Source organism: Meles meles, chromosome X (assembly GCF_922984935.1).
Source record: "Meles meles chromosome X, mMelMel3.1 paternal haplotype, whole genome shotgun sequence".
NCBI classification, from domain to species: domain Eukaryota; kingdom Metazoa; phylum Chordata; class Mammalia; order Carnivora; family Mustelidae; genus Meles; species Meles meles.
The window spans coordinates 11,093,360-11,120,820 of record NC_060087.1 but is presented as its reverse complement, the minus strand read 5'-3'; the positions used below and the strand labels follow the sequence as shown (position 1 = coordinate 11,120,820).

The 27,461-nt window shown below is 39.0% G+C and overlaps 1 protein-coding gene across 3 annotated transcripts in view; it reads right to left on the bottom strand.

The window, feature by feature from the left end:
* MOSPD2 (motile sperm domain containing 2) overlaps positions 1 to 27,461 on the bottom strand; it is a 55,052-nt gene that overhangs the window by 20,477 nt on the left and 7,114 nt on the right. For all 3 annotated transcript variants that reach the window (XM_045996040.1, XM_045996041.1, XM_045996042.1), the window contains exons 3-8: positions 23,105 to 23,260; positions 21,411 to 21,497; positions 19,663 to 19,817; positions 15,673 to 15,733; positions 13,144 to 13,182; positions 336 to 460 (exon numbers count right to left, since the gene is read on the bottom strand). In XM_045996040.1, coding sequence (XP_045851996.1) covers positions 336 to 460; positions 13,144 to 13,182; positions 15,673 to 15,733; positions 19,663 to 19,817; positions 21,411 to 21,497; positions 23,105 to 23,260 — 623 coding nt within the window. The remainder of the gene's footprint in view (positions 1 to 335; positions 461 to 13,143; positions 13,183 to 15,672; positions 15,734 to 19,662; positions 19,818 to 21,410; positions 21,498 to 23,104; positions 23,261 to 27,461) is intronic.

Sequence of the window (27,461 nt, the reverse complement as noted above, 5' to 3'; positions counted from 1 at the left end):
TATCTATGATCTTTTTTTTTTCAAAGATTTTATTTATTTATTTGACAGAGAGATCACAAGTTGGCGGAGAGGCAGGCAGAGAGAGGAGGAAGCAGGCTCCTTGCTGAGCAGAGAGCCTGATGTGGGGCTCGATACCAGAACCTCGGAATCATGACCTGAGCCGAAGGCAGAGGCTTTAACCCACTGAGCCACTCAGGCGCCCGGAGTATCTATGATCTTTCTCTGGACTTTAGGATACTGCTTTTTCTTTTTCCTTAAGGAAAGAATGCGCCAATGGCAGCCTAATGCGCCATGATGCAGTCTTATTTTAGAAATATTTCAAGGACGATACTTACAGTCCCACCCATGTGGGGAGGCAGGTACTCCACACTGACATAGTCCTGGACATCACTTTTACTGGTAAACTTCAACAAACTCACTGCTTCCGGACCAAGCCAGGATTTCACAATTTTGAAAGCAGCTAAAGAAAAAACAGTCACTTCATTAAATTCATTCTCTTTCTCAATCTACTGCATGTGCTAATGTAGGGCTTCTGAAATTAGTTTGGGCAAAACTCTGTTAATATGTATCTTTCCGTGGTATGGTAACTAACATTCACTAATCCCTGTAGGCATTTTGACTGTTCTGGGTTTCAAGTGTTCCAGGAAGATCCAGGAAGATGAAATTACCTTGATGTGCATCAAGAAACTTATCAAGGTTCTGGCCTCTGTACAAATCTGTCAATGATCCCCACTACTAAGATTCCCAAACATGGAATCAAATAGCACTGGGGTGTGAGGAATAACTGCGCAATAGAATGGAAAGAGTAATTTTTCCTTATACTCCTGATCAACCCCCAACCTGAAAAACCTTCCCAAATGGGAAGTCAACAAGAGAAGGAAGTAGCCCTCCTCATGGGTTTGAATTAAACTCAGACTTCATCCTAACCCTAAACTTCTCGGCCTTTCTTCCAAGCCCTGTAGCTTATATAACTGTGAGGATCTTATTTCTGGAATACACCACTACCAAACACAGCTGTTTAGTAATAATAATCTTGTTTTTTCATGCAATTCTAATTTATACTTAATTTCTTTAAACCTCGTTTCCATTCTGACATTCTAAACACATTTTAAAGAAATTAAAAGAAGAATCCTGCATTAATTTGCAAAAGCATCAATGAAAAAAATGCGGAAATAAAACAGTATGATAAAAATTAAATAGTGGTTCAGAAAACTGCATTTTTACTTTGGCTAATTATGCTTAAATTTTACATAAGATTTACATTTTCATTAATTTCAATTTTAAAAGTCTGTGAGTTGACATGTTGGAAGCTATGCTACTTGAATTAAGCAAAATCTAATTTTTTATAACAGCTTTGTTGAGATATAATTTACATATCATAAAATTCACCCTTTTAAAGTATGCCCATCAAAGGTTTTTAGTATATTCAGAGGGTTGTATAATCATCACCACGATCTAATTGTGAAACACGTTTCTAACACCAAAAAGAAACCCCTGCCTATAAGCAATCTCTCCTTATCCTCCCTGCCCCATTCCCTGGAAACCACTAATCTACTTTCTGGATTTGCGTATTTTTGATATTCCATATAAATGCCACCAGACAACATGTGGGGCTTTTTTACTGGCTTTGTTCACTCAGCATGCTTTCACGGGTCATCGATGATGTTGCCTGTATTGGTATTTAATTCCTTTTTATGGCTGAATTATTTTCCATTTTATAGATCTACAACGTTTGTTTATCCATTCATCAACTGATAAACATTTCAGTAGTTTCCACTTTTTACTGTTATGGCTGATACTGCTATGAACATCTGTGTACAAGTTTTTATGTAGATATATCTGTTCAATTCTCTTGGGAAAATACTTACAAATGGAATTGCTGGATTATACAGTAATTCTATCTAACTTTTTGAGGAACGGCCAAACTGCTTTCCAGAGTGGCTGCACCATTTTACATTCTCACCAGTAACGTATGAGGATTCCAATTTCTCCATATCCTCAACATCTGTTACTTTTTTTTTTAAAGATTTTTTTTAAAATTTATTTGACAGACAGAGATCACAAGTAGATAAAGAGGCAGGCAGAGAGAGAGAGAGAGAGGGAAGCAGGCTCCCTGCTGAGCAGAGAGCCCGATGCGGGACTCGATCCCAGGACCCTGGGATCATGACCTGAGCCGAAGGCAGCAGCTTAACCCACTGAGCCACCCAGGCGCCCGTTACTGACTTTTTGATTAGAGTCACGCTAGTTGGTATGAAGTAATATCTCATTTGGTTTTGACTTGTAGTTCTCTAAGAACTAATGATGTTGAGCATCTTTTTATGTGTTTATTGCCCATTTGCATATCTTCTTTGGGAAAATGTCTATTCTAATCTTTTGCCCCTTTCAATTGGGTCATTTGTCTTTTATTATTGTGCTGTAAAAGCTACTTATATATTGTAGATGTACGTCCCCTATCAGATGCAGGATTTGTAAATATTTTATTCCATTCTGAGGGTTGTATTTTCACCTTTCGGATGGTGTCCTTTGGACTACAAACTTGTAAATTTAATGACGTCCAGTCTATCTGTTCTTTTGTTCTTGTGCTTTTTTGGTGTCATGTCAAAAAATCACTTCCTAATCCAAGGTCACAAAGATTTGCTCCTATGGTTTCTTCTGAGTTTTATAATTCTAACCCTTACGTTCAGGTCTCTGATCTACTTTGAGCTTCTTTTTGCATATGAAGGGAGGTAGAGATCTAACTTCATTCTTTTGAATATGGATATTCAATTATTCCAGTATCGGTCATTAAAGAGACTATTCTTTCTCAAGAGAGATCTTGGAAGACAGTGGCAGAGTAGAAGAACCCTAAGGCTTGCCTCGTCCCACAAATACAACTAGGTAACTATCAAATCATCCTAAAATGCCCCAGAAACTTCTCTGAAGACTGGTAGAACAAACTCCACAAATAAAGTTAGAGAAGAAGCCACACTGAAGAAGGTAGGCAATACAGAGACTTGGCTTGGGAAAGAAACAGATTATGGCTGCTATAGTGGGGACAGAGCCTTGGCCATGGAGAAGGGCAAGAGACAGACTAGCACACAGGGGCGCATGTGGGGACAACAAATACCCCCTAGCAATTGGTTTGGAAAGCAAGGGCGCCTGAATTTCGTGAGTTCTTGCAATCAGTAGGGCTTAAAGCCTAGAGTTTAATTTTTTAAAGATTTTATTTATTTATTTGACAGAGAAAGACACAGCAAGAGAGGTAACACAAGCAGGGGGAGTGGGAGAGGGAGAAGCAGGCTTCCCACGGAGCAGGGAGCCTGATCTGGGGCTCAATCCCAGAACCCTGGGATCATGACCTGAGCCGAAGGCAGACGCTTAATGACCGTGCCATGCAGGTGCCCCAAGGCCAAGAGTTTTAAATGTCAGTGTGCTTGGCTCTGGGAGAGCTCAGAGGACACTGGGGCTGCTCTTCGGGAGAAGGAAGGACTAGAGCCCACTGATACACAGTGTGGAAACAGAGATCTCAAGAGCGCCCGGGACACACAGTATGGAGGTTATTTGCTCACCTTGGGAGCATGTCCCAGACAGGCAGCGTTCATGGAGAGACCCCTCAGGTAACAAAGAAATTGGCCGATACTGTTTCACTTGCCCACCCCTCAGCATAAGCCCAGGGCCACCTGCAGGAACCAGCACAGCAGGGACACCTGCTACCTAACTTGCTTACACCCAACCTCTTCCATACCCATACGCTCCAGAAGAAAGGCCCTTCCCAGTCACAGTTGCCTTAGCCCCAGGTCTGCAGGCCCCCTCCCCGAGAAGACTGGCCCAAACCCTTGCCAACACTGCATCTCCTGACCCAGGAGTTTTGTGAGGCCTCGGATCCTGTAGCAGCACCAATAGGTCTCACTTCACAAACAGACCAGAGCACATCTAGTTTCAATGGGCCACATTCAGGCCAGGCACCAAACACTGACCACAGCAGGCAAAGAGAGCCTCTCCAGATGACTGGCCTGAAGGATAAAGTGGGCAGGACACAAGAGCGGAGCCCACACAGCACACACTGGAGGCACTCCCAGAAGTGCCAGACCCTGGGGAACAGGAGATACTACACAGCAGGCCACTGCAGGACCTCTTCTTCACAAAGCCATTACCCTCAAGAACAGGAGATGGAGTTGCCTCTCTTAACACACAGAAATGGCCACAGAAGATGTGGAAATAAGGAGACAGAGGAATTTGCCCCAAATGAAGGAATAGGACAAGGTCCCGGCCAGGGATCTAAGTGAAACAGATATAAGTAACATGTCCAGTGGAGAATGTATTTTTATTTAATTATTTTTATTTTTTTAAAAGATTTATTTTAGAGAGACAGTGTGAGCAGGGGTAGGAGCAGAGGGAGAGAGAGAGAGAATTCCAGCAGACTCCATGCTGAGCATGGAACCCAACAAGGGGCTGGATCCCATGACCTTGAGGCCACAGTCCAAGCAGAAACCAAGAGTCAGATGCTCAACTGACTGAGCCATTCAGGCGCCCCCTGATGGAGAATTTAAAGCAACGATCACAAGGATACTCACTGGACTTAAGAAAAGAGTGGAAGGCATCCATGAGACCGTTAACACAGAGATAAGGAATAAGAAAGCAGAGACAAAGGGCTCAATAAACAAAATGAGAAACACACTTGATAGAATGAACAGGGTGAAAGAAGCAAAGGAATGAATTAGTGACCTAGAAGACAGAAATGGAAAATAATCAAGATGAACAAAAGAGAGAAAACAGAACTATGCAAAATGAGAACAGATTTTGGGAACTCAGTGGCTCTATCAAACATAGTAACATTCATATTATAGGAGTCCCAGAAGAAGAATAAAGAGGAGAAGGGACAGAGAATTTATTTGAAGAAATAGTGGCTGAAAACTTCCCTAATCTGGGAAGGAAAAAGATACCCAGATCCAGGTGGCACAGAGTACCCCTAACAAAATTAACAAAAGCAGATCCACACCAAGATATATTGTAGGGGTGTCTGGGTGGCTCCATCAGTTAAGCATTCAACTCTTAGTTTTGGCTCAGGTCATGAGACTAAGCCCCACATCAGGCTCTGCACTTTGCAGAGTCTGCTTGTCCCTCTCCCCCACTCTCAAATAAATAAAATCTTTTAAAAAAGACATATTTGTAATTAAGATGGCAAAATACGGTGATTAAAGAAAAAATATAAAAAGTAGCAAGACAAAAGAAGACAGTTACATACAAAGGGAACCCCATAAGGCTATCAGTGGGGTTTTCAGCAGAAACTTTGTAAGCCAGACATGAATGGTATGATAAATTCAAAATGCAAAATGGGAAAAATCTGAAGGCAAGAATACTCTATCCAGCACGGCTATCATTCAGAATAGAAGGAGAAATAAAGAGCTTCCCAGACAAACAAAAACTAAAGGAGTCAAGACTACTAATAACCCAGCCCTGGGAGAAATATTAAAGGGGATCCTAAGTGGAAAGGAGAGACCAAAAGTGATAGTAAAAGGTAGGAAACACTGAAGCAGTAAAAATGAGTATTTCTGTAAGAAATCAGTGAAGGAATGCACAAAATAAAAGGATGTAAAATATGACACCCTACACTGAAAATGGGGGGATAGATGAACAAAGAATGGGTTCAAACTTAAAAGACCATCAACTTAATATAGACTGCTATGTGCAGAAAAGGTTATTTACATATAAACATAATGGTAACCACAAATCAAAAACCACTAATGCAAAAGAATAAAGACAAACAAATCCAAGTATACCACTAAAGAAAATCAGCAAACCATGAAAAGACAAAAATAGGATTAGAGAAAATCTTCAGAAGCAACAAAATGGCAATAAATACATATCTATCAGTAATTGCTCTTATTAAATGGACTAAATGCGCTAATCAAAAGACACAGGGTGACAGAATGAGTAAAAAGCAAGACCGATGTATATGCTGCCTATAAGAGACTCATTTTAGATCTAAAGACACCTGCAGATTGACAGGTGATGCAGAAATATTTATCATGCAAATGGGTGTCAAAAAAAAAAGCCAGAGTAGCAATACTTATATTGGACAAACTTGACTTTTAAAACAAAGATTAACAAGAGATAAAGGAGGACACTAAATAATCACAAAGGAGGAAATAACAATTGGTAAAAATAACAATTGGAAGAAATAACAATTGTAAATATTTATGCACCCAGAGTGGGAGCACCCAAATACACAAAAAAGTTAGTAAGAAACATAAAGGAACTAATCAATACAATAGTGTAAGACTTAACACCTCTTTACATCAATGGACAGATCACTCAAACAGATAATAAACAAGGAAACAATGGCTCTGATTGATACACTGGACCAGATGAATTGAATAGATATATTCAGAACATTCCATCGAAAGACAGCAGAATACACATTTTTTGTCAAATGCGCATGGAACAGTCTCCAGAACAGATCACATATTAGGCCACAAAACAGGCCTCAACAAATTTAGAAAGATCAAAGTCATATTATGCATCTTTTCTGACCACAATGCTATGAAACCAGAAGTCAAACACAAGAAAAAAATCTGGAAGGAGCACAAATACATGGAGGTCAAATAACATGATACTCAACAATGAATGGGTCAACCAGGAAATCAAAGAAATAAAGTATGTGGAAACAAATAAAAATGAAAACACAATGATTCAATACCTTTGGGATGCAGCAGAAGCAGTTCTAAGAGGGAAGTTTATAGCCATACAAGCCCACCTCAAGAAGCAAGAAAAATCACAAATAACCTGACCTTACACCTAAAGGAGCTAGAAAAAGAACAATAAACAAAACCTAAAACCAACAGAAGGAAGTGAATAATAAAGATCAGAGCAGAAACAAATGATATAGAAACTAAAGAAGCAGAACAGATCAATGAAACTAGAATCTGATTATTGGCAAAAACCCATAAAATAGGCAGACTTATCAAAAAGAAAAGAGAAAGGACCCAAATAAATAAAATCACAAATAAAAGGAGAAATAACAATAAACACCACAGAAATAAATAATTATAATATTATGAAAACTACATGTCAACAAATTGGACAACCCAGAACATTCCTAGAAACATATAAATGAACAAGCCTGAAACAGGAATAGAAAATGTGAACAGTCCAATTATCAGCAAAGAAATTGAATCAGTAATCAAAAAACTCACAATAAACAAAAGTCCAGGACCAGACAGCTGCACAGGCAAATCCTACCAAACATTTAAAGAAGAGTTAATATATATTCTTCTCAAATATTATAAAATACAGAAGAAGGAAAACTTCCAAATTCATCCTATGAAGCCAGTATTTCCCCAGATACCAAAACCAGATAAAGATACCGCAAAAAAGAGAACTACAGTCCAGTATCTCTGATGAGCATAGATGCAAAAATCCTCAACAAAACACTAGCAAACCAAATTCGACATTGCATTAAAAAAATCATTCACCACAATCAAGTGGGATTTATTCTTGGGTTGCAAGGGTGGTTCTATATTTGCAAATCAATGTGATACATCAATAAGAGAAAAGAACAGAACCATGCGATCATTTCAATAGATGCAGGAAAAGTGCTTGACAAGATACAACATCCATTCATGATAAAAATCCTCAACACAGGTTTAGAGAGAATGCCTCAACATAATAAAGGCCATATTTGGAAACCCACAGCTAACATCCTCCTCAGTGGGGAAGAGCCTTTCCCCTAAGATTGGGAACAAGACAAGGATGTCCACTCTTACCACTTTTATTTGACACAGTACTAGAAGCCCTAGCCACATGCAATCAGACATCTAAAAGAAATAAAAGGCATCCAAAGTGGCAAGGAAAAAGTAAAACTTTCACTACTTGCAGATGACATGATACTACATGTAGAAAACCTGAAAGACTCCACAAAACACTGCTAGGATTAAGAAACGAATTCAGTAAAATCACAGGATATAAAATCAACGTAGACAAATCTGTTGCAATTCATACGCCAATAATGAATCAGCAGAAAGAGAAATTAAAGGTAACAATCCCATTTACAATTACACCAAAAATAATATGGTAACTAGGAATAAGCTTAACCTAGGAGGTGAAAGACCTGTACCCTGAAAACTATAAAAACACTGATGGGGGGCGCCTAGGTGGCTCAGTGGGTTAAAGCCTCTGCTTTTCGCTCAGGTCATGATCCCAGGGTCCTGGGATCAAGCCCCGCGTAGGGCTCTCTGCTTGGCAGGAAGCCTGCTTCCTCCTCTCTCTCTCTCTGCCTGCCTCTCTCCCTACTTATGATCTCTATCTGTCAAATAAATAAAATCTTTAAAAAAAAACACTGATGGAAGAAATTCGAGACAACACAAAGAAATGGAAAGACATTCCACGCTCATGGATTGGAAGAAGAAATATTGTTAAAATGTCTATACTACCCAAAGCAATCTACACAATTAATACAATCCCTAATCAAAGTACCAACAGCATTTTTCACAGAACCAGAATAAGTACTACTACATTTGTGTGGAATGACAAAAGGCCCCAAATAGCCAAAGCAATCTCAAAAAAGAAAAGTCAAAGGTGGAGGGCATCGTAATTGCAGGCTTCAAGTTATATTACAAAGGTACAGTGATCAAAACAGTATAGTACTGGCATCAAAACACAAACACTGTTCAACAGAACAGAACAGAAAATTCAGAAATAAACCCACAGTTATATGGTCAGTTAATCTTTGACAAATCAGGAAAGAATATCCAATGGGAAAAAGATGGTCTCTTCAAGAAATGGTGCTTTGAAAACTGGACAGCAACATGCAAAAGAATGAAACGGGACCACTTTCTAACACCACACACAAGACTAAATTCAAAATGGATTAAAGACTTAAACATGAGACTTGGAAGCATAAGAATCCTAGAATAGAGTACAGACAGTAACGTCTCTGACATTGTAACAACTTTTTTCTAGATAGGTCCCGTGGAGGCAAGGGAAAGAGAAGAAAAAATAAACTACTAAGACTACAGCCAAAAAAAAAAAAAATCTTATCCAGAGTGAAGGAAACAATCAACAAAACTGAAAGGCAATGCAATGAATGGGAGAAGATATTTGCAAATGACATCTTTTTTTTTTTTTAAAGATGTATTTATTTGAGAGAGAGAGGGAGAGGGAGGAAGGAAGCGAAAGAATATGTGACAGAACATTTTGGGGGAGGGGCAGAGGGAAAGGGAGAGGGAGAATTTCATGCAGACTCCCTGCTGAGCATGGAGCCCAACTCGGGGCTTGATATCACGACCTGAGCTGAAATCAAGAGTTGGACACTTAATTGACTGAGCCACCCAGGCGCCCTGCAAATGATGTATCTGATAAAGGGTTAGTATCCAAAATATATAAAGAACTTCTAAAACTCAACACCCAAAAAATAATCTAACTAAAAACGGGCAGAAGACACGAATAGACATTTCCCAAATTTCTCCAAAGAAGACATCCAGATGGCCAACTGACACATGAAAAGATGCCCATCATCACTCATCATCAGGGAAATGGAAATCAAAACTACACTGAGACATCACTTCAAACCTGTCAGAATAGCTAAGATCAACAACAGAAGAAACAACAGGTGTTGGCAAGGATGCAAAGAGAGGGGGAACCCTCATGCACCATTGGTGGGAATGCAAATGGGTGCAGCCACTATAAAAAAAAAAACAACCCAGTATGGAGGTTCTTCTAAAGGTTAAAAATAAAACTATACTACGATCCAGCAACTGCACTACTGGGTATTTACCCAAAGAATACAAAAACACTAATTCAAAGGGATACATTCACCCTTATGTTGATAGCAGCATTATTTACAATAGCCAATTTATGGAAGTGGTCCAAGTGTCCATCAATTAACGAATGAATAGAGAACATGTGGTACACACACACCCCGGAATATTACACAGCCATGAGAAATAATGAAATCTTGCCATTTGCAGTGACATGGATAGAGCTAGAAGAGTATTATGCTAAGTGAAGTGAGTCAGAGAAAGACAAATACTATACTATTTCACTCCTATGTGGAATTTAAGAAACAAATGAACAAAGGGAAAAAAAAAAGGGTCAAATCAAGAAACAGATTCTTAATTATAGAGAACTGATGGTTACCAGAGGGGAGACAGCGGGTTAAATAGGTGATGGGGATTAAGGTATGCACTTGTCATGATGAGCACTGCCTGATTAAAATAAAAATTTAAAAAAGGCTGTTCTGTCTCCAGTGAAATGTCTTGGTACTAATGTCAAAAAAGAGCAATTATTCATAAATATTAGGGTTGATTTCTGGATTCTCAACACTATTTTACTGACCTATATGTTTATCTTCATGTCTATACCACATCTTAATTACTGTAGCTTTGTACTGAGTTTTGAAAGTAAGAAGTGTCAGTCCTTTAATTTCATTGTTCTTTTTCAAGACTATCTTTACTACTCTTGGTCTCCTGCACATCCATGTGCACTTAAGAACAAGCTTGTCAATTTCTGTTAAAAAAAGGCAGCTGGGATTTTGACAGGGACTGCACTGAATTGGTAGATCAATTCAGAAAGTACTGCCATCTTAACCATATTTTGTCTTCCAATCCATGAACAAGAGATGTCTGATTACTGAGGTCTTGAATTTCCTTCAATGGTGTTTTGTAGTTTTAAATGTATGAGTCTTGAACTTCTTTTTTCAATTTTTACTTCTATTTTATTCTTTGTGATGCTATTATAAATGGATTTTCCCCCTAATTTCATTTTTGGATTATTCATTGCTAATGTGTAGAAACACAGTAGAGTCTGAATATTGATTTGTATCATGCCATCTTGCTGAACTTACTAGTTCTTCTAATAGGGATTTTTTTTTTTGGTGTGTGTATTCCTTAAAATTGTCCATATAGAAGACTATGTCACCTGCAAATATGAAAAGCATTACTTCTTTTCCAATATGGATGCCTTTTATTTCACTTTCTTGCCTAAGTGCCCTGGTAATTTAAGTGGTGAGAGCAGACTACTCTGTCTTGTTCCTGATCTTAGGGGGGGAATCATTCCTTCTTTCATTGCTATGTATGATGTTAGTTCTCAGTTTCCAAAGATGCAAGTTTTATATAAATGCCCTTTATCAGGCTGAGAAAGTTCTCTTCTACATATTCAAGAATTAACTCTACCCAAAGAGAGGTCTGCCTTTTGCCCTCAGCTTTTGGAAGGTCTTCTTCAGGCCTGACAGGAGTGTCCTTGTTTCCCTGAGGACCTCGGGTCACACTGAAACAGTATGATTTAGGGTGGGGACTCTGGTCACACAGCATGAGTAGAGCTCTGGAGCGAATGGAGACTGACCTCAAGCATGTGATTAATCAGTCAGGTTTATGTAGTGGGCCCTAATACAAACTCTGAACTGCAGGTCTGGTTGGCAATGCTGGGAAACTAATGTGTTCCACATTTGGTACTTCCCTGCATTCCATCCTCTGTTTTTCTTCCCTTGGCTGATTCAAATCTGAATCCTTTTCCTGTAGTAAACCATAACTGTGAGTATAACAGCTTTCAGTGAGGTCTATGAGTAATTCTAGTGGACCTGAGGGTGGTTTGGGAGCCCCTTGAACTTACAGGTGGTGTCAGAAGTGAGAGTAGTCTTGCGTGGACAACTGTGGTCTAACTCTGTAGATATCACAACTCTTTACACCTTTTATTCCTAGTTTCTTGAGTGCTTTTATCATGGGAATGTACTAGGTTTTGTCAAATGCTTTTCCTGTGTCTGAGATGATCACGTGCTTTCTTTCCTCTAGTCTATGAATATGTTCAATACCATGGATTGATTTTCATATGTTGAACCAACTTCGCATTCTTGAGATAAATCCTGCTTGGTCATGGTGTATAATCCTTTTTATATGCTGCTTGGCTCAGTTAGTACTTTATTGTGGGTTGGTCCACCTATATTCGTAAGGAATAATGGTCTCTAGTTTTCTTTTTCTGTGCTGTTACTAGAATATACTTGCCTCAGGAGATGAGTTGGGGAGTGGTCCCTCTCCAATCTTTTGGAAGTTTGCCAAGGTTTGGTGTTGATTCTTCTTTATATGCTTGCTAGAATTTACTGGTGAAGTCATTTAGTCCTGGACTTTTTTTTTTTAATATTTTATTTATTTATTTGACAGAGAGAGATCACAAGTAGGCAGAGAAGCAGGCTCCCCGCTGAGCAAAGAGCCCGATGTGGGGCTTGTTCCCAGGACCCCAGGATCATGACCTGAGCCAAAGGCAGAGGCTTTAACCCACTGAGCCACACAGGCGCCCCTAGTCCTGGACTTTTCTTTGTGGGAAGTTTCTTGATTACTAATTCAAGGTCTTTTGTTATATTTCTATTCAGATTTTTCCTGAATTATTTCTGTATGTTGTCTTTCTAGGAAGTTGTCCATTTCATCTAAGTTCTTGGTATACAAGCGTTTACAGTATTTCCTTATAATCCTTTTAATTTCTGTAAGGTCAGTAGTGATGTCTCTTATTTCATTCCTGGTTTTCATCACTGGAATCTTTTTGTCCTTTATCAGCTTAGCTAAAGTTTTGTCAATTTTATTTAACTTTTCAAAGAACCAAGGTTTAGTTTCACCAGTTTTCTCTACTGCTTTCTATATAACAGTTGACTCTGGCAAACAGAAATAAAAATGTACATTCTGAAAATAACATTAAATTTATGATCATGTTAAAGCTGGTAAAGAGTGTTTTTCCACTCTTTCAATGATTTTTTTTTTTTTACCAAAAAATGTATCATGACTGTCTTATGGAAAGATAATATGCCTACAGAGATTTGGAGTAAATTTTAGATTCATCCCACCTTCTTCCTCAACACCAGAAGCCCTTGAGAAAATCTAGCCAATGCCTATGTTCTGTGACATACCCATCTGTGGGTGGCAAACTGAGGCATCCAGCTCTAGTTGTACCTGAATGGGCTGAACATCTTGACACTGTTTTTAGAGAAGGCTAATGCATCTCCTGTCCAGAACCGGGGGTAGAATGTTAACTGGGTTTGCTTAGGAACAGCCTTTGAGCGTTCTAGCTCAAAGGACACACCAAGCACAACATAAACATTTTTTTAAACCACCACAGAAATATGACTAAATTGGAAAAAAGCAATCAGATTTTGTTTTAGCAAATTATAAGTAATACACTCACCATTCATTATCCAAGGCATATCAAAGATCACCATTTTTGCTGAAAGACAAAAAAAGTTCATTCAATGTGATTTAGTACAATATAGTAGTATCACACTTATACCTGGTCTAGAAAAAGCTGGTGATCCAAACCTAACTAAAAACTGAGCTAGTTGACTCCGTTCTAATTCAGTGAAGTGTGAGTGGTGCTTGCACCAAGTTAACTTCTCACACTGATGAGGGGCCCACCCAGAGCAGCTTTTTGGAAATGACCACTGCCTTATCACTGTCCTTTGGCAAATAGCCTGTTCTCTTGTTCAATTATTGCTTTTGCTGTTTGCAGAAAGGTACAAAAGAAAACAGTTAAATGGGTAAGTGGTGTCTTTGGATGTGCATGTCATATTAGTGCTGAAGCTCCGTGAACTTAAAAATGATTTCAATGTCTCTATGTTTATTGAATTTAAATTTAAAAAATTTAAAAAATGATTTCAATGTCTAATTTATTGGTTTTGATAATTTTCTAGAGATTATATTGTTAAACCACTCACATATTTTCCCCTCACCCCAACTTTAATACACTATTATGTTTTTAAGAAACAGAATTTATACTTTTCTTCATACTATAAATCCCAGGAAGCCAATAATTCCCAAGTATACAGAAGTATTATTTGCATATTCAGATGAAGACTTGAATAGCCCTATTAACAATTATGAGAAAGCAGCAGAAATCACAAAGGAAGTTTTGATATTCAGTTCATTGTTGTACTCCAAATCAATCAAAATGTAATTTCATTCTGCTCTGAGCAGAGAACCTCCTAGAATGATTATATTAACGTAGGACAAATAAAGTATGTGTAAGAAACAAGGTATCTTCACAGGGGTAGCCTGTTGCTTTAGACCTCAGTCTTCATCTATGATATGCCTAAAAAGATGTTCACTTAAGTTTTTATGAAATAATGGTTGTTTCATGACAGATTTTGAAGCATAATCAGTTTAAGATTCTACAAATTTAATTTCTGCAAAACTGCATTATGTAGGCAGGATATAGTCACATGACCTCTAGTTCACTGGAATGAATAGGGTTCCAGTTGATCTTTATATCGACCCATGAATGTATTAATAGTTCTCTCAAAAGAATCTTAGATATGTTTTGTAAGGTAATAATGGTATCTATACTAGTTATAAATGGCTCTTCACAAACTTTTAGATAGTTCAATAAACAAGTGGATATTTTATTTTCATTTCGTATATAAAAGGAACAAGCTAGTAAAATGGGGTTGAGATATCCTACTGACCACTTGACTGATACAATGAATCAGGGTACACGGTGGATCCAGGATGAATTCAGAAGGAACAGCAGATCCTCCAGGTTTCCCAACCAAACATTCTCTTTACCTAAAAAGGTTCATGAGTACGCCCTCTGAAGACATGAGAGCACAGGGGTAGCGATGACACGGATTCTTGAGATCCATCATGCCTGCTCTCTATTCCTTACTTCACATGAATAATAATGTGAAAGCATGCTAAAGTAAGAGGAGTTAGAGATTTTAAGCTTTAATATCACCGAAGTCAGGAGTCTCAAAAGACCCTAATTGTGGTATTGGCCAGGGCTGTGCCCAGGCAGACCTGTGAGTTTCCATTTTCTGATATCCCTGCTGTCTTTCTTCTGCTTTTTTTCACTTTTAAGTCCACTGGAATTAAAATATATGACTTTTTATATGTGGGACAGCATCTTGACTTCTCTACTGGGAAACCATCATATAAATCCAATAAATCAAAAATGAATACATATGATTTAGGAGTTCTTCATTCAGGTAATTAATGCAAGAATCAATTAAAAATAAGCTCTAAATGCCAGATTTAAATGTAGTGTATGCTATCTAATTTTTAAAAAGATTTTATTTATTTGAGAGACAAAGAGAGTGTGTGCATGAGCAGGGGGAGGGGCAGAGGGAGAGGGAGAAGCAGACTCCCTGTTGAGCAGAGAGCTTGATGTGGGACTCGATCCCAGGACCCTGAGATCACGACCTGAGCCAAAGGCAAATGCTTAACCCACTGAGCTACCCGGGCACCCAAGTCTAATGTTTTCTTAATAACAATTTTAAAATAACAATTAGTAACACAGTTTATTTTATATATGAGTACTGCTTATCACAGGGCATATTTTATCAATACCGCTTTCCTGTTTCTTCCATGGAAGAACTTAAGAAGTTTCATATAATAAATATTATTTTAAATGAGTTGAGTAACAATGGAATAATCTTCGAAATAAAGGTATTTTTATGTACTTGTGTGTGTGTGTGTGTGTGTGTGTGTGTTAAAGGATGTCATCGATGCAGTTTAGAACTTCTTAAAACTATAAAGGACAATGATTATGAAAATTTTCCCTTATATCTACTAGGACAACACACTTAAACTTGTATGCACACATTTAAGCTCCTCATCAGAAAATAACACTTCATGAATTAAAGTCTATAATAATATAAAGCAATCTCAGCCATTGTTTGTAGCTTCTATATATTGTATTTTTATAAAGGAGTAAGTTACTTACAGAGGTATTTAGGATAATAAACCTTAAAGCAGCTGATGATAAAGCGTACAAAGTCCATGTCCTAAAACAAAGATTATACATTTAAATCTTTAAGACTATCTACATTAAAGAATTTTAAATTGCACATTTCTAAAGGTGATGAACTATTAAATACAAGTGAGACAATTCTTTAAAAAATAAGCTCATATATAAATACCTATCTATATTGCCAGGGATTAAGGTTTTAAGTCATTAAGCTACTTATGACAATCAGTCCTAAAATCAAGTAAAAGAAATCAGATGCTTAAACCTCATTCCCGTGACCTCTAACTAGTGAGATACTTCAGGCTGCTTAAGTAACATGACATTCCAAAGTGGAGCTAAGAGCAATGCCTATGGAGAAATTCTAAAAATCTGTTAAAAACAGTTAAGGAATTACTGACACATGCATACAGTTTCCAATTTCACTACTTGGAATGATAATACATGTAACATCAATCCTGGTATACTTGCTTTTTTAAATTTTTTTTTTTCATTTGATATATACAGAGAGATCACAAGTAGATAGAGAGGCAGGCAGAGAGAGAGGAAGGGAAGCAGGCTCCCTGCTGAGCAGAGAGACCGATGTGGGGCTCCATCCCAGGACCCTGAGATCATGACCTGAGCCGAAGGCAGAGGCTTAACCCACTGAGCCACCGAGGCGCTCCAATCCTGGTATACTTGCTTTTGAAACCCGATTTCTACAACTTGTAATAGTTACAATTAAATATGTTTTATCAATCTTTTCTGCAACATCTAGTCCGAACCTACTGGTGTGCTGTATCTACTTCACTTTTAGCTTCTTTCCTCTTATTTAGGGACCTCAAATTAGAGTAAGAATTTTTTAGTTTGTATCTGAGTGTTGTTCATTGAGCCCAATTCCTGGGAAACTTTATGAACATAACTATCTGTTGGTTCTACCGCACTGAACACAGCAACATGAAATTAGGTTATGACGGTCACTATTCATTCACATGGGTCATTTCACTCCCTGTTATTCCATGGCTGCAAGCCGATTTACTAATCCTGATCAGCCGTCTTGTAAGGACTGTAGGATGAAAGATAATCAGGCAAACTTAAACCCATCAATTACTGAAAGGTGAGTTGTCCAGAGATGAATCATTTCTAGGGTGTGAGTTGAGCATCTTTAATTTCAGTAAACTGAAACTAAGCATCCTTAATTGTCTTAAGTATTTTTTAAAAGATTTTATTTATTTATTTGACAGACAGATTACAAATAGACAGAGAGGCAGGCAGAGAGAGGAAGGGAAGCAGGCTCCCCACTGAGCAGAGAGCCCAATGCGGGGCTCGATCCCAGGACCCTGGGATCATGACCTGAGCCGAAGGCAGAGGCTTTAACCTACTGAGCCACCCAGGTGCCCCGTCTTAAGTATTTTTTATGGAATAAATCCTAGCATATAATAGTACCTTTACAACGAATCATTATATCCACTGTGCACCGAGTTTAATAATTTAAGAGTCAAAGAGATATCTAATAACTAGATGTATAAAAATTTGGTTACTTAGTATATGATCTGTGGCCCCCAGAGACTTTGCCCAAAAAGTCTTCATCCAATAGTCTTGTTTTCATCTTTTAACTGAATAGCCTTACTTATCAAATTCCCAAGTTACTGCTAATTCAAGTGGATTTGATAGGATACCACTGGTTTTAAGTGTGTCCGTGGGCACTATAAGAAAAAGCTCCATGAAACCTATTGCTGCGCATTCTGTGCGGATGTCTTCAAGGACTCGTCAGCGTCCTGAAAAATGTCCTCCCTTTGGGACACATGAAATACTTTTCTCTCTAGTTCAAGTATCAGGAATGAATAAAGTTCTCCTAAGACATTGGTTTTAAAAAGTATGGCCACTGAAATCATTTTAAATGATTCCATTTCTTTCAGGCAGGCAGATGAAAGACTGGACTGCAATTAGTGGCCCAATTCTAACAAACAGCTTTTAATTTTTTTTGCCTTGCAATTCTGCCTACTGTTTAAAATTTTTTTTTTTTTTTAAGATTTTATTTATTTGACAGAGAGAGATCATAAGTAGGCGGAGAGGCAGGCAGAGAGAGTGAGAGGGAAGCAGGCTCCCCGCCGAGCAGAGAGCCCGATGTGGGACTCGATCCCAGGACCCTGAGATCATGACCTGAGCCGAAGGCAGCGGCTTAAACCACTGAGCCACCCAGGCGCCCCCTGCATACTGTTTATAAGCCAACTTAAATCCTCTGTGAATCATGAGGGAGTCATATATAAAAATAACTCAATTAGGATTCAGTATTTTAAAACATTAATAATGATTTAAATACTCAGTAATGCAAATAAACCTTATCTATAAGTTAAAGAGACAGCATATAAGTAGTTTGAAAAAAAAAAAATCAGACCGATCAAGTCAATTCCTTACCCCTATGTTTGGCAATAAAAAAAAAAATAGCATTTGTTTATGATTCCTGGTTAATAATTAGAAACCATCATATACAAAGGATGACAGAATCATGATTTATCTTTATGGAATATCTATTTATCTAGGTATTTTGATTTAGACTTTGGGTATAAAACAATTTACTCTGTATCTACAACTCACTGAAATGGAAACAAGATTGAAAAGATCCAGGGCAATGGACTCCTAAAATAGACATAGAGATAAAGATGAAAATCAAAATGTGTGCTTCCACCACCCAAAATAACCTCTTGTTCTGTCTAGGTTTTTGTTGTTGTTGTTGTTATTTTGTTGTTGTTGATGTCTAAGAGTTCCTTTTTTGGAGGCTAGATATCACAGCACATAATACTGTCACCTTTTTCACTATTCATTTTTAATTTTTAATTTTTAAAATTTTTTTGATGCCGTGTTCCATGATTCATTGTGCATAAAACACCGAGTGCTGCTCGTTATTCATCTTAAAAAAGGTATTTTCCAGTATTACTAGAACTTATTTATAAACATCATTTTATATAGCTACATATACTGTATCAATTAATACACCATAATTTACCATTTGGCCATGCTGACATTTACATTTTTTCTAAGTTTGCTCGATCTTATTTTTATTTTTTAAAAAATTTTTTCTCAGTTTTCACTATTTTAAATGACACTCTGAAAAAAAAAAAAAAAACCACTCGGCACACAATGCTTTTTTCTGTACTCAGGACTGTTTCTTTAAAAGAGAGTTCCAGAACATCGTTACCAGGCAAAGAATATGAATACGGACACCTTAAGATTCTTAACATACGTTGCCGAGCGGCTCTGCAAAAAGGTTTCATTACTGCCCCAGGCAGGTGCGTGAAGGCCTCTTCACCACCAGCAGAAGTAGCTAAGGTCTGACTGTAAGAGACAATGGCTGTAATCAGTGTGCCAAAGGATCCTCATCGCCGCTGAAGGGTCTGTAGTTACTGAGGTCACGAGGGCCCAAATTAAAGTCTGCTGAGTTTTCCTTAATTTTTAAGCTGGACAAAATTAGCCTGAAGAAAGCCGGTTTCCAAAGCTAACCAAATCAAGCAAAAATCGCCAACAAAATGACCAAGTACAGTAGGTGCAGAAGTCAGGCAAACACCTCACGATTGCCAAACACGGTGTGAGTCTAACGGTACTACAGAGAGCGTGCATCACTTCCCCGAGGGTTTCCTGAGCCACTTCTCTGTGCCAGGCACAGGGCTAGGTGCTGCGGGGTATTAGTTCTGGCAGAAGCGTTCAGTGTTACCCCAGCTATTCCGCACCCTGCCAGCTTCCACGCCCCAAAGGCATCTTGTATGTCACATGAAGAACATTTCTAGGAAACACACAGTTTTCCATACCAACTACCGAAGCAAATTTCTTTCTTTGCAATCCTATTTGATGTCCGACTTGACTCCCAATACACAAGGAAAACAAATCCCAAACAGACCTTGGTCAGCTCAAACATACAGCACTATTTGGTTGGGAGGAGGGCCGGGGAGGACATGCTGATAAATAATGCTTGCGAATTAAAGAAATGCTTACTATGCTATTTATGCCAGTTTCTGACAGGTCAAACATCACTGTTACAGGTTTCCCATTTTCTCTTCTAGCATAACGTTCCAGCCAGAATGCAATAAGCTTCTTTTTGTCCAACATGGTTTTATGGTCTTTCACGTGATACTTCACCCTGATCCAGACTTTTAACAGAACACAGGATAAAAATAAGAAAAATATCTGTCATTAGAATATGATTATACACATAGACTATTCCTTTCCCTGAACATTTTTCTCCATTTACAATTCATTTGCTTGCTCAGAATAAAAACACCTCTTCCTTCTTTTAAATAAGAAATAGTGTGCACTTGGGAACTTAGAGAGTAGAAGGGGGAAAGTCTTCTCCCCTGCCTTGGAAAATAAGCAAACTTCTCTAGGAAGAGGGAAAAGAAAATACAGGTGAACAAACAATATTTGGTAATAACCTAAAAGTACTGTTCACTTTGCGTGACCAGAAAGCAAGCCAGTGGCTCTGAGAAGACTAGCCCGGACAGAGGCACGAGGGGGGCACGAGTCGGGGCGGGCAGAGTGCCACAAAGCGTAGCGCAGGGCACTAGGGCAAAATGTGGCCAGTGCTGAGACTAGAAGCTCAAAAGACAAGGGCTGGGCTGGAAGGACTCCAAGTCATATGCTAAGGTGTGCTTTTCCTACGTAAGACATCCCTCGGGGGCAGCAGCACGGAGGGGAGAATGAAAGAGGCAAAGAAGGAAACCCAACAGGCTGTGCCCTGGGAAGGCAGTTAGGGTCTGAACTGAGGAAGTGATGACCGAAACGGGGAAGGGGCTCCACTGAAGCTGTGGCGGGAGAGGAGGTGGGGAAGGGACAGAGGCTGTGGGCCTGAGCTGGGTGGTGTGGAAGGACGGCAGGCGGTGGATGCGGCCCAGTGGGGCTTTTGTGGGGAAGGTGGCCAGCAATTAGTCCAGTGGGACCGGTCAAGTGGGTAGCGGGGTATATAGATGTATGTCCTCTGGGAACCGTGTGGGGTCATCACCGTCTGTGGGGAGGCAGGGTCCTTGAGATCACCCAGGGGGCCGTATCAGCTGGGAAGGAAAAGCAGCCAAGAAAGGAAGGAAGCCTGGGAAGCTCATGTAAGAGACGGGGAAAGAGAGCCGGTGACTGCGGGAAATGCCAGGAGAATACTGCTAAAACAGGAATGGACCACAAGCTGCAGAGAGGGAAGGCAGGCAAGCAAGCGCTCGGGGTACGGCTCAGACGCTCCTGCCCAGCCACAGCCTTGGTACAAACCAGGCTGGATTCTGGACAAAGGGGAGAGAGGAATAACAAGGCAGTCATCAGAATCATCGGGATGGCTGTTACTGGTCCTTCTGCCATGACAGATTTCACAAGAAGCTAAGGGGAGAAGACTGGTCGGGTTTAGGGGGGCATGGACAGGACAGGGACAGACTTTGAACTTGAAAAACCCTTAGTAACCGTTGAAAAGATTTTCCATGAGAATACTGTGTTGAATTTTAATATCACTAAATTACGGCTCCGAATTATATTATTTTGGCTATGTTAAAGGACGAGGCATTTGCCTTCACCGCCTACTTTCTCATAATGGAAACAGTACATACAACTAAGTGTTTGACACTCCATCAAGATGGCCCTAATGGACCCCAATTGTGGGAAACTTAATGTGTGGTACATATGAAGAAGGTTCTGCCTATTATTAATTCAGCTGTGATAAATGCATCTCAAAACCTTGAAAAGCCAGTACATCAATTAAATATACTTACACAACTTGTTGCCTTCTTTGTCATAACCGTGGAGATAAATACCACCAATTTCCAATAACCATCTGGGAATGGAGGATTCAGTCAGGTCTAAAAAAGCATAAACATGATGAGTAGTTGTAACTCGGGGGCCTTTTAAAAAGAAAACGTACAGTGGAAAGGTGATGTTATATAGTAGGTCTGATATTTAAAAAGATAAGCTTATTCAAATATCTGGAAAGAACCTCTGGCAATAAAAAAAATGGTGTTTCTTACTAAATAAACATACTACATAAAGACATGGATGAAAGAAACGAGAAAAAAATCCATTTCCCGTGACACACCAGCTATTATTATGTGGACACATTTCTATGTCTTGGTTGTGTTTCACATAGTAACTTTCAACAAATACTATCACTATTGGACAATTTCAAGATAATGTGCTAGTAAATATTCCCATTACAGCCTCAGGATTGATTTAAAAATCACTTACGGTTTCTCTAGTAAAATATTTTTCTATTAAGACTGATATCCAGTAGAGTCTAACACATTTTATAATCTTGGGGCAAGTGGAAAATACTTAAAAAAAAGGTTAGATTCTTTAGAGGATCTAAAACAAGGAGGAGGAGGAGGAACAAAACAAGGGTCTACCCAGTCTGTAGTGAAAACACATCAAGGCAGCAAATGCCAAGGCTTTTTTTTCGTTCACCAGTAGTTCGAGAACTTTCGAAGATTCTTTACCTTTTTGCACCACCCCTTTACCGTATCTTGGCCATGTGTCACTGGAAACTAGCAATACCATAAGGAAAAACTACTGTTGAGCTTTAAAGTTCATTCTCTAGTTAAATGATTTACATTTCTTTGCTTGATTAATAAATGCTTCACCATTTGTTGAAACGATCTATGGTTTTTACATTTTCAATCAAATTATTTCGTAAATACTCCCCTTCTCATGGATTCTTTCATTAAGTATGAAGACTGGGGAGAGTATCTGCTCTGGATTTATTTGTTGACTTTTTTGTCTTAAGTCTCCAGACTCACTCACTCCAGGGTTTGTAACCCTCAAAGTCAAGAAATCCTTCTTTGTACTTTATCAAAGCCAGTAGATGCCAGATTCTGCCTGTTAAATATTTAGAAGAGAGATAATGGGTAACCTTTCCTGTCAAGGGTTCTTCATATACTTGAAGGCTATTAAAAAAAAAAGACACTTCCAAGATTTAAAATTCCCATTTTGGGGGAAAATGTCAATCTAGAATTGGGTCTTGAAATCAGTAAGTTAAGCAGAGACTGCTGTAGGCATCCTTGGGGATAAGCCTGCTTTTTTAGGGACCCCAATTATTTCGTAATGCTACCGGGGGCACCTAGGAGCACAAGGAACTCTGGGGATAGAGAAAGACATAAGCAACAACTGAAAAACAGAACAAAACAAGTAGAGATGATGCAGTCTTGCTCTGGCTTAATGGTACTGAACTAAGCACGCACAGATTAGAGACTGCTCTGAGTAAGAGTCTGAATGTAATTCTGCTCCCTGGTGATCTCATTTCCCTATGAATGATACCACTTTTAAGACATTTGTGAGATGCTCCTTTCAAAGGGTTAGTGGGTTTTGGTGTTTATGATGATTACCAAGAATATCTGCAAACACACTATTTGATAAATGTAAAACTAACATTTATGCAAGGGACCATATACTGTCAAGGTTAAATTGAATGTCTTACCGTTGACGCACATTTCTTTCCTCCACTGAAAACTCTCATCAAGCATCTTCAGTGTTTCATCGACAATATTATGTCTCCAAACTAAGTAATTTTCAACCCAGTTATCATCTTGTTGTAGCCTTTCAATATCACGTGGATCATATTTATCTGGCTTATCTGGGGGAAAACAGTAATAAACAGCCAGGTCAGATAAATTCTGCAGTGAATAGTACCACCAATGCCGGGAGAGAAAAATTCAGGCAGGCAAAGCAAAGCTACAGAAGAGAGCTACTTGAAGGATGCAGTTCAGACGAAAATACAATGTAAAGGACTGATGGGATTTCTAATGGAGAGGAGAATAAAGTCATCCAAGGATGGCAAGCTTACTTTAAATAAGCCACAAGTAGAATTAAAACATAAGACCACAGTAAAATATTTTTTTAAATTTTTATTTGTTTATTTGAGAGAGAGCGAGCACGAGCACAAACACGGGGGAGAAGCAGACTTCCCGCTGAGCTAGGAGTCCTACCATGTGGGGCTTGATTCTAGGACCAGGAGATCACAACCTGAGCCAAAGGCAGACACTTAACCATGTGAGCCACCCAGGCACGCCAAGACTACAGTAGAATATTTTGCATGACCCTAACTAAAATTATAAACCAACATCTAGGAAGATTGTGTTGCCTCAACTGGAAATCCTTACACTGGTCAACAAAAAAAATGAAGTTTTATATGTAAAGAAAAAAGCTGTACTTAAGGAGACATCTGGTTGGCAAAATCATCTTAATTAAAAAAAAAAAAGAGTTATTTATTTATTTATTTTAGGAGCGAGGGGCAGGGAGAGTCTTAAACAGACTCTGCACTGAATGCAGAGCCTGACCTGGGGCTCAATCTCACGACCTTGAGCCAAAACCTAGAGTCGGAGGACCCAGGTGCCCCTGACAGGTCATTTTAAAAAAATGAAATACAAAATGGAAAACTGACCATGTGTGTAGCTGTCAATATTTCCCATAATTTATTGGAATAACTGTTTCCAATAGTACTTTCTTATCTGCTTACACAGAAGCTATGGTACTTGATACTCCTCTTTCCACATGTTGCTTTATTTTTCTGTAAGTGAACTTGGTTGTGTCACAAGCACCCCTGCACATCTAAATTCTACCATTCTGTAAGACTTCTTTCAAATGCTTCCTCTTCCACAAAAACTCCCCTCAGCCCAGAAGGAACTCCTTCCCTCCTGTGACCAGCTACAGGACATAAACTGAGCCTTTCTTAAGGCACTTTGCATGTCTTCCCTTCAATCAGAGTGCCCGAACTCCCCATGCAGCGACGATATGTAACAGCACAGCCTACATACAGTGTAGGACTCCTTCAAAGCAGGTTATACTAGTGCCGGTGAAAAGGCCTGCAGGATCACTGAATCTAATCCTTCTCTATTTTCATTGTCTCAGTTAATGCTACCCTCCCAGGGGCCCAAGCAGGAACTTTAGAAAATTCCCTGGCTCCTTCATCTCTTTTTTTTTTTTTCTTTTTGCATCTCGTCAGATGCCAAGTTTTATAGATTTTATCTCCTATTTGCTCCGCCTTATTTCAAGCCATCAGAGATAACAGCCAACAAGGCAGGAAAATATAAACTGCAAAGATGACTCATTGAGCCTCAATTTCCTTATCTTTAAACTGCTTTAGATCATCACAGAGCTGTGCGAAGATCAGATGAAAAGGTACGTATGAAAGTACTTGGAAGTTTAAAGCACGATAAAATAAGATTAGACCATGAATCATGCATTTGGCATTGTGTTACCTTGGATATCTGGGCTCTCATTTTCTAATCTATATGACGACTGATTCTATAGCAGGTAAACCCTGGAAAATGTTTTTCGGCTCTGTTCCTCAAAAGTTCATCAGTATGCGAAGTACAAATCGTCTTTAATTTATAAACATGAGTCGGACAGAAAAGAGCGGACGCTGTTTCACATCAGGAGGGCCCGTGAGAGCACCTGCGCCCTGGGAAAGCACCCTCCAGTCTGGCCATTGCACCGCCTCTCCGCTCTGCCAATACAGAGCTGTCCTTGGGACTTACAGGCTAGATTCCTTCATTTTCAAGAACATTTCTGCCAAATGCCGAAGTCTGAATAAGCGCAGTTTGCTGGCCATGAAGACTGTGACGAATTCAGTTGGCAATCCAAGCATACAGAAGTGTTTCATGTGTACTGCCCGATTCTGTCACACAGAACATTCAAAGGACATGTAATAAAGGGTCAAGGTTTAATAAAATTTACTGCTTCATCAGGGGCTTTCTAAAATAAAACCGGCTTCTTTTGTTGTTGTTTTAAACTGAGAGTGGCCACAGTGAAGACTACTATGACCACTAGCCTTGATTTGGGCTGATGAGCCGGCAGTTTTGCCCATCCTGGTTTCTGTGCAATCAGCTCAAATGTCAGCATTATTAAAAAAAAAAAAAAGGCAAATGGCTTCTTAGCATAATTATGAAAACAGTTTTGACCTCATGGGCTCCTGCAGAATCCTGGGCAACCCCCAGGGTCCAAAGACGAAACTCAGAACAACTTACCTGGAACAATGTATGGCAAGTGGTTAAAAAGAAATATTAGCCATAGTAAGAAGAACAAACCGTGACTGTTGTTACTATCATTATAACCACTGCTGGTATTACCACTAGGGATACCATAAAAGAGACCGTGCCTGTTACTACGAAATGTAAAGCAAACTGCTTTTGGATAGCTTTTAGGGATGCAAGTCTTTGAAATTAGAAATCTCCATTTACATCAAAATGACTAATTACTGTTAATGTCAGGACCTGTGCTAATACATGAAATGCCTGTTCAACATTTACCCCCCTACACACAGACAGGGAAAGAGAGAGGGGGAAAAGACCGAGGAGAGGATTGGAGAGGAGGTCTGTATGGTGGTGGGGAGGGAGGGAGGCAGGAAGAAAGTCAGGACAGAGAGGAGGAGAGAAAGGGAGAGAGACAGAGAAAAAGAGAGTCAACTGAACATTCAAGGAAAGGAAAGCTTGGCCAATGGAAACACAATTTGCTGCTTTCAAGCACGGCCCCCAGACAACTTAACCCTCAAAAGGGTGAGGTGGTATGTGCTATGGTGAGTGCTGTGAAGTGTGTAAACCTGGCGATTCACAGACCTGTACCCCTGGGGATAAAAATACAGTATATGTTTATAAAAAAATAAGAAATAAATACAAAATTTTTTAAAAATGCAAAATATCAATAATAAAAAATTCAGATTAAACAAAAAAAAAGTGTGAGGTGGTTTTCAGAAAACCGGTCCTCTGGTAAATGCAGATATTATAGGAATAAACTAAAGAGGTACACTCGAAAGGTAACTAGAGCTTTCAAACACACATTTGTGCACGCACACCTCTGCCCTTCCCACCTACTCAAGACATCATTTTGAAAGGCTTTACCTCTGCAATAATTAAAGCAAAAAACGAGGAAGATATCAGTTGTGTACAGAGACATGTATTTATATGCCTACATTCTCGTAATACCTTATCCTCACTACTTTCGTCTTGCCGCAAACCAGTGAAAACTTCATCGCAAACCAACATTAATCTCAAGTAATGGCTTTTTAAGCCTGAACTTTGCAGTTCTTCCAAAGAGCTCAACGCTCATTTTGGCCACTCCTTTGTAAGAAACCTTAACGGTTTCACCTATGGTTCACTGTTTCTTTCCATTATTTATTTCTTACATGAATTTTGCTGTGTAGATAGGTCCTATACTTATACAGTGGATCACCACCGAACACTTACTCAAGTTTAGAATTTGGCAGAGACAGAACTAAAGATAAATGGCAATAGAGGTCGAGCTCTCAGACAGACAGTACTACATGTTTCAGGGTAAAGATGACTTCTCTTTCTCAGCTTCTCATCTCTCTTGTGTGTGCGCGCACACGCACACACACACACACACACACCCTCACTCGCACCCCTTCATACTGTCTCTCACATATAGACTCCAAAAAATTTTTAAGTTTTGCAGGAAAAATACAGTTTTTATTTGTAAAACGGTGAATTTTACTGTTAACTTTTTCTCCCCCATATTTGTCGGCTGGTGAAATTACCAACAGGTCAGAACTGCATTTTAAAGGTAATGAATATGAAAAAACGTCTAGCCAAATTCAGGATATGGGGCAGAGTGATGGAATCAGAAGACCCATGCTACTAACTATCTATAGGGACAGAGCAAGTCACTCTAGGCCTGGTTCTCTTCTCTGTAAAATGGAGATAAGGTCTGCGTACCCACAGCTTTATGAAGATCAAGAACATTCTGAAAATTTTAAATACTATATAAATGAATTTTCACTAACATAAGGTAGAATGCTATCCATGAATGTAAGATTAAAT